The sequence below is a fragment of the Portunus trituberculatus genome, chromosome 37, assembly GCF_017591435.1.
Source record: "Portunus trituberculatus isolate SZX2019 chromosome 37, ASM1759143v1, whole genome shotgun sequence".
Lineage (NCBI taxonomy): Eukaryota > Metazoa > Arthropoda > Malacostraca > Decapoda > Portunidae > Portunus > Portunus trituberculatus.
In genome coordinates, this window is record NC_059291.1 from 3475979 (window position 1) to 3484186 (window position 8208).

An 8208-nucleotide genomic window follows, 5' to 3' on the forward strand; every position below is an offset into this window, starting at 1 on the left:
TTGTATGCACAGCTGATGTATGTTTCCCCAACTGTATCTGTACAAGTCTCTCTCTCTCTCTCTCTCTCTCTCTCTCTCTCTCTCTCTCTCTTGCACAAGCTTGCTCGCAATGCTATTTGACACCGTTATTGCAGTGCCTTTAAAGCAAGCAACCAACCTATCAATTTGTCTTTGTCCATCTTTATATTTGTCTGTCCGTCCCCTGGCACTTCTCTCTCTCTCTCTCTCTCTCTCTCTCTCTCTCTCTCTCTCTCTCTCTCTCTCGGATGACGTGGCATCGACCAGTGCAACACCATCTTTCGGCCTCTTGGCACCCTGGCGCACTGACTAAACCACACATTAATTGCCACACACACACACACACACACACACACACACACACACACACACACACACACACACACACACACACACACACACACACACACACACACACACACACACACACACACACACACACACACACACACACACACACACACACACACACATGCAATAGGGATGGTGTAGTTTTGCCTTAAATAAGATGTGATTGATGAGAGAGAGAGAGAGAGAGAGAGAGAGAGAGAGAGAGAGAGAGAGAGCATTCATTACATACATATATAGCCATGTCACACGCCACACAGAAGGTAAATGTGGTATTATTCATTTTTAATTATAAACAATCTACACCTCTGTATATAAGGTATCCAAGGATGAACATACAAGTTCTAAGCCTTCCTGATGGAAAACAGAAACATGTAATGAAAAAATAAAGTAGAACAAACACCACACAAAAATATTCTAGCATGTTTTAATCTAACATTATCTTAATCCTCTTCCAAAATTCTTCGAACAGGAAATTCCATCACAATTTCTCACGTTTTAATCTGTTCAAGCCTATTTCTATTGGAAAGAACACTTCATAACGAATTCTATGATTAAAGTCTTTGATTTTAATTAGTTTTGATGTCACACTTTGAGCTGAGTCTTCTGAGTATCGTCGGAACACCTTTACAACCTCGTAAAGTAAAACATTTGAAGCATATATTATTTGCTAATTTTTTTTTTTAAGTTTTGATTGTAAATATAATAAATTATACAATACAATAATAATGCGATAAAGTTTTCAAAAATAATCTGCATACCATATTGAGTGTGCGCAGATAAATGTTGCAGATACAAACATTACCGCGCCGAGGCTGACTAACTGCGGCACGCTATTCTCACACAGATGGTGACCTGATGAATTATTGAAGCAGTCAGGCAATCTGGTGTTAAGAATGTATTCTCAATGTTTATAACTCAACACACACACACACACACACACACACACACACACACACACACACACACACACACACACACACACACACAAACACGTCTAGATATTATGAAGATATTTTTAAGTGATTATATATCATACACAAGACTATAGAAACGTATCACATATTATTTGCATGACAATGAAACCAATAAGGAAACTAACAAGATACAAGAGAGAGAGAGAGAGAGAGAGAGAGAGAGAGAGAGAGAGAGAGAGAGAGAGAGAGAGAGAGAGAGAGAGAGAGAGAGAGAGAGAGAGAGAGAGAGAGAGAGAGAGAGAGAGATTCGTAAAATAACGTATGAAAAAAATTGCTTACCTGCCACAAGTCTGGCCAGTCTAATCCCAATAATGAATGTTTTTACACCTGTGTGTGTGTGTGTGTGTGTGTGTGTGTGTGTGTGTGTGTGTGTGTGTGTGTGTGTGTGCATATCTGAGTACACGAGAAATAGATGAGGGGGTGTTAAAATATGAGGTGGGGGTTGGTGAGGCAGCAGACAGATCAAGGAGAGACGGACGGAGGCGCAGGACAGGGTAAGAGGTGGAGAGGCGAGGCGGGGAGGTAGGAGGAGTGGAAGGTGTAAGAGGCGCGAAGACAAATTGCGGAGACGTTGAGATGGAAAAAATAATAATGATAAGTGGGCGAAAGAAAACGGTATGATGAGGGTCGCACAAGGAAGGGAGGTCGCGAGCCATGGAGGGCGGGCGATGGGTGGCGGGTGGCGGGAGGTGGGTGGTGGGTGGTAAGTGGGCGGATGAGTGTTGGCAGGGGGTGGTCAGGGGTGAGTGCGGACTGCGGAGGGTGGGTGTGTATGGTTGCCGGTTTGAGATCACCACCTGCCAGTCAAAGCCAACTCTATTAATACACGTTCTTGCTTCCCTCCCCACTACCACCTCCCCTTTGACGAGAGGTAGTATATGAACTGCGCCGCGCCGCCACCCCTCTCACTGCCCCTCTGCCTGACGGTACCGCGAAGGTGGGGTGATCGAGGCCACGGGCGTTGCGCTGAACATTGACCAAGCTTGTGAGTAAGGTCGGATTTACCGTGCTTGCAAGTAAGGATAGGTTGCTGTTAACTACTACTGGTGTTGCTGCTGCGTCTCCTGCTCTTTTCTGATTGTCTATCGCTGGATTTCTTTTTATTCTTCATTCCGGAGTGTTGTTTCAAAATGACAATGTGTGTGTGTGTGTGTGTGTGTGTGTGTGTGTGTGTGTGTGTGTGTGTGTGATTCACCTCGGTCGCCTGCTGGTCACCCAGCCAGTCTTCCCCATTACAGAGCGAGCTCAGAGCTCATAGACCGATCTTCGGGTAGGACTGAGAGCACATAACACACTCCACACACCGGGAAAGCGGGGCCACAACCCCTCGAGTTACATCCCGTACCTATTTACTGCTAGGTGAACAGGGGCCACACATTAAACCCATTTGCCTCGCCGCTTACCGGGATTCGAACCCGGGCCTCTCGATTGTGAGTCGAGCGTGCTAACCACTACACTACGCGGTGTGTGTGTGTGTGTGTGTGTGTGTGTGTGTGTGTGTGTGTGTGTGTGTGTGTGTGTGTGTGTGTGTGCTCTGCTACCACAAGCATTAGTTTAGAAAAGACGAGGGATCGACGTAAAGAGGGAGGCAAAGAGAAAAATAAAAAAAAGAGTTATCTCACGCGAAGATTTGAACACGAAGAATGAAGTGAGCCTTCCTGTCAGGTCTTGGCAGTGCGGTGCGCCACGAACAGTATTGGAAACATTGTAAATCGTAAATAGAATGCAAAACTTGTGTGCATGCATAAACACTTGGATACGTGTGTGTGTGTGTGTGTGCGTGTGTGTGTGTGTGTGTGTGTGTGTGTGTGTGTGTGTGTGTAATTCACCTTTCACCTCGGTCGCCTGCTGGTCACCCAGCCAGTCTTACCCATTACGGAGCGAGATCAGAGCTCATAGACCGATCTTCGGGTAGGATTGAGACCACATCACACACAACACACACCGGGAAAGCGAGGCCACAACCCATCGAGTTACATCCCGTACCTATTTACTGCTAGGTGAACAGGGGCCACACCGCTTTCCGGGACTCGAACCCGGGCCTCTCGATTGTGAGTCGAGCGTGCTAACCACTACACTACGTGTGTGTGTGTGTGTGTGTGTGTGTGTGTGTGTGTGTGTGTGTGTGTGTGTGTGTGTGTGTGTGTGTAATTCACCTCGGTTGTCTGCTGGTCACCCAGCCAGTCTTCCCCATTACGGAGCAAGCTCAGAGCTCATAGACCGATCTTCGGGTAGGACTGAGACCACAACAAACTCCACACACCGGGAAAGCGAGGCCACAACCCCTCGAGTTACATCCCGTACCTATTTATTGCTAGGTGAACAGGGGCCACACATTAAGAGGCTTGCCCATTTGCCTCGCTGCACCGGGACTCGAACCCGGCCCTCTCGATTGTGAGTCGAGCGTGCTAACCACTACACTACGCGGTGTGTGTGTGTGTGTGTGTGTGTGTGTGTGTGTGTGTGTGTGTGTGTGTGTGTGTGTGTGTGTGTGTGTGTGTGTGTGTGTGTGTGTGTGTGTGTGTGTGTGTGTGTGTGTGTGTGTGTGTATCATTCACCTCTGTCGCCTGCTGGTCCCCCAGCCAGTCTTTCCCATTACGGAGCGAGCTCAGATCTCATAGACCGATCTTCGGGTAGGACTGAGACCACACCACACTCCACACACCGGGAAAGCGAGGCCACAATCCCTCGAGTTACATCTCGTACCTATTTACTGCTAGGTGAACAGGGCCCACACATTAAGAGGCTTGCCGATTTGCCTCGCCGCGCCGGGACTTGAACCCAGCCTTCTCGATTGTGAGTCGAGCGTGCTAACCACTACACTACGCGGTGTGTGTGTGTGTGTAATTCACCACGGTTGCCTACTGGTCACCCAGCCAGTCTTCCCCATTACGGAGCGAGCTCAGAGCTCATAGACCGATCTTCGGGTAAGACTGTGTGTGTATGTGTTTGTGTGTGTGTGTGTGTGTGTGTGTGTGTGTGTGTGTGTGTGTGTGTGTGTGTGTTAATTAGAATTTAAACCTTCAGCTCTTTAATTTATAAGCGGATATCAATGCTAATCTAAAAAAAAAAAAAAATTGTTGTGTATAAGAATACCATGCCTTGCTACTCTAGAAGGATGAGATGAACGCCTGCATTATAGAACTGTAAGAAAAAGGCTGCTATGCATACGATGTACATGCCGAGGACCATCATAGTGTATTTATATGTGTATGTGTATTAGAGAAATTCCGGTAAGAGGTTATGGCGTGTTAAGGGGAAGTGAGGGTGATGGAAAGGTTACGAATAAATTTATCTTCCAGGGTGTCACGGTCATGAGGAGAGATGTAGGACGCGTGAGTGTAAGAAGCGAGTGCATGGAGTGCGCTGTGAAGTTGAAATACAGTGAAAGAGATAAAAATGGAGAAAATAGTGAAAGTGTCTCAAGATATAATAGTGATCTTGAAGGAAAGGATATTAGTGAAGGAACATGAAAAGTCGATATTGATTTTATATTTACTACTAAATTAACTGTGATTTACTACACATATTAATAGGTATGGTGGAAATTGAGTGATTTGTCTATGACCTGATCTGCCGCGCATTCAGTGATGTTGAATATTTGATTGATTGGCTTATTACTATTACATATAATTTTCTACTAATCTGATACTCCAAATCACTCGCATTTTTTCTCTTTTATTTTCAATATTTACATTTTTTTTGTTGGTCGGTCCGTCTAGATGTTTTATGCTTATGACTATGATCAAATAAACATTACTATAAAAGTTTTCATAGCGTGAGGAGCTACAACACCTTTCACTTTCACTCTAGATTGTGGGGGCAGAGAAAAAGTCACCTCACACTCGTAATTGTATTTCTATATTCTCACTAATATTGTTATTACATTCTTATAATTTTCTGATCATTGAAAATCTCCTGTTGATATTATCTGTAAGAGCTCTAATTCCACTTTTTATCAAATAGGTGTCTGGAAACCAAGGTCGTGTGTGAGTGACCGTGAAAGCTTGTTGTGAAGAGCTACCGCCACCAACATGCCTGGCCACATCGTCAAGTCCACCGGCCCAGACCCCGATCCCACCGAGTTCCTCTACGTCTCCCTGGAGCAGAAGCGCATCGACCAGACCAAGCAATACGACGCCAAGAAGTCCTGCTGGGTCCCTGATGAGAAGGATGGTTTCGTCGAGGGTGAGATTCAGGGCACCAAGGGAGACCTGGTGACGGTCATGGCTAGGGGTGAGACTAAGAACTGGAAGAAGGACCAAGTACAGCAGGTCAACCCACCCAAGTTCGAAAAATGTGAGGACATGTCCAACCTGACCTACCTGAACGATGCCTCCGTCCTGTACAACCTGAAGTCTCGCTATATCAACAAGCTCATCTACACCTACTCTGGCCTCTTCTGTATCGCTGTCAACCCCTACAAGCGCTACCCCATCTACACCAACCGTGTGGTCAAGATCTACCAGGGCAAGAGGCGTAATGAGGTGCCTCCTCACATTTTTGCCATCTCTGACGGCGCCTACACGAACATGTTGCAAGGTGAGAGGGATTTATCAACATTACGAGGGATAAAGAATGTGCACTACTGTTATTTTCTATGTTAACTTGCGTTGTTGTATAGTAAAAAAACTAAACGTAATATATGCATTCGCTTTTCAGTTGGAGAAAACCAGTCAATGCTGATCACGTAAGTAACTGAATACGTGGCTGAAGTTGAAATGATGGTGGATTTTCATTCTTGGGTAAAACATTGCCTCGGCTACCGGCAGCCAACACCAACTATTACGTTTTTCTTCTTTGCCTTCTCTCTCTCTCTCTCTCTCTCTCTCTTCACATCACCATTCTCTGCTTGATGTCATGGGTCTCATTCTTATGTAAATTGTAGTGGATACATAATCCCTAATACTAGCCCTATTGCAGCACACTTCTAACATCCTCTCCTCTCCCAGCGGTGAGTCCGGCGCCGGTAAGACTGAGAACACCAAGAAAGTACTCTCCTACTTCGCCAACGTTGGCGCCACCACCTCATCCAAGAAGAAGGAAGCAGAGAAGAAACAGGTAGGAACATGGAACTCATACACCAATACCAGTACATTCAGTTTCAAAACGTTTGAGAACCATCCATCCATCCAAGTTCGAGTATTCATTAATATATCTACCTATCCATCTATCTATTCATCCATCCATCAGTTCATCCATCAGTCCATGTACCCATCCATCCATCCACCCATCCATCGATCTATCTATCCATCTATCTAGTCATCCATCCATCCATCTCTCCATTTATTCATGACAATAAACTTGTTATAAAAACCACGCACACAAATAACTATTAGGGAAAACCAAATATTAAGAGATCTATCGTCTCTTCAGAGGCTACTTGTCATGAACTACACTATACTCGTGTAGTCTGAAATAAGAAACGTATGATATAAAGGTGACCTTAACACTGGAGTGTGGATGGAGATCACATCATGCAAGATCCAACCACGTCTCTCTCTCTCTCTCTCTCTCTCTCTCTCTCTCTCTCTCTCTCTCTCTCTCTCACTACAGAACCTGGAGGACCAGATCATCCAGACCAACCCCATCCTTGAGGCCTTCGGTAACGCCAAGACCACTCGTAACGACAACTCCTCCCGCTTCGTGAGTAATGGCTAATGTCCTCTCACTTCTGGTCTTCACGGCGATGGACAGAATAGGAAATCTCATTCTTGCACTATCTTTAAACCAGAACTCCATCATTCCCACCGCTAAAAGAAATAAATATACGTACAAAAATGTTCATACAGGATATCTCCTCTAAAAATAAAGTCATTACATCATATAATAGAGTTGTACATCAATATAAAGCCACTGAGAGATATTTGATCATGGTTATATCCACTCTTAATTCCTCTCTTCTATCTAACAGGGTAAGTTCATCCGCATCCATTTCCAACCGAGCGGCAAACTTGCTGGTGGTGACATTGAAGTATATCTGCTGGAGAAGGCTCGTGTCATCTCCCAGCAGCCAGCCGAGCGATCCTACCACATTTTCTATCAAATCATGTCCGACCAAGTAAAATGGATCAAACGTAAGTCTCGTTTAAGCACTGCATCTAATTACAAAGTAGATGTGTATGCAATGCCTTGTTAATCTGTAGATATCACACGGGATGCACCCATCATGTAGTACTAGCGCATTTTGACAAAAGTAAGGAATTGTTTTGTGCTGACCAAATACAAAACTTATGCCACTAAATAATTGCATATTATTTTTTATTCTTCCTTAAACAACAAAACAAAACAATAAAACAAAAGCACCACAAAGAATAAAAGTAAGTTGTATATTTACTCAAAAACTTTCCTTTTTGACAACGTTTTTCTTCCCACAGCAACGTGCCATCTCAGCAACGATATCTACGAGTACCACTACGTGTCTCAGGGCAAAGTCACCGTGCCCTCCATCGACGACAAGGAGGAAATGCAGTTCACAGATGTGAGTCAGGGATTCGTATATATATTTTCTTTCAAGTGACAATAAAAAAATGAAGATATCATTCGTCATAATAAAGTAACCCATCACCTGATCCTTAACGATGTACCTCAGGAAGCCTTCGACATCCTGGGATTCACAAAAGAAGAGAAGACCAACGTATACCAGACCACTGCTGCTGTCATGAACTTTGGCGAGCTAAAGTTCAAGCAGAGGGGCCGCGAGGAACAGGCAGAACCCGACGGCACGGAGGTGAGGCGGCCCACTGCTGGTCAGTTCTCTTGGGAAATTGTGCAGCAACGAAAAGAAAAGTTTAGGGACATGAATTCACATATACTGTTTATTTACAGAGAGGAGAAATTGTAGGCAAGCTATTGGGTACGGACG

General features: G+C 44.8%; 1 protein-coding gene across 1 annotated transcript in view; it reads left to right on the forward strand.

The window, feature by feature from the left end:
• The first annotated feature begins 2228 nt into the window (after positions 1-2228).
• LOC123513934 (myosin heavy chain, muscle-like) overlaps positions 2229-8208 on the forward strand; it is an 18452-nt gene continuing 12472 nt past the window's right edge. The window contains 9 exon segments of the mRNA XM_045271432.1: positions 2229-2328; positions 5310-5885; positions 6006-6033; positions 6296-6404; positions 6900-6989; positions 7258-7420; positions 7721-7824; positions 7936-8073; positions 8172-8208. The exon segment at positions 8172-8208 is cut by the window's right edge and continues 233 nt beyond it. Coding sequence (XP_045127367.1) covers positions 5378-5885; positions 6006-6033; positions 6296-6404; positions 6900-6989; positions 7258-7420; positions 7721-7824; positions 7936-8073; positions 8172-8208 — 1177 coding nt within the window. The 5' untranslated portion in view covers positions 2229-2328; positions 5310-5377.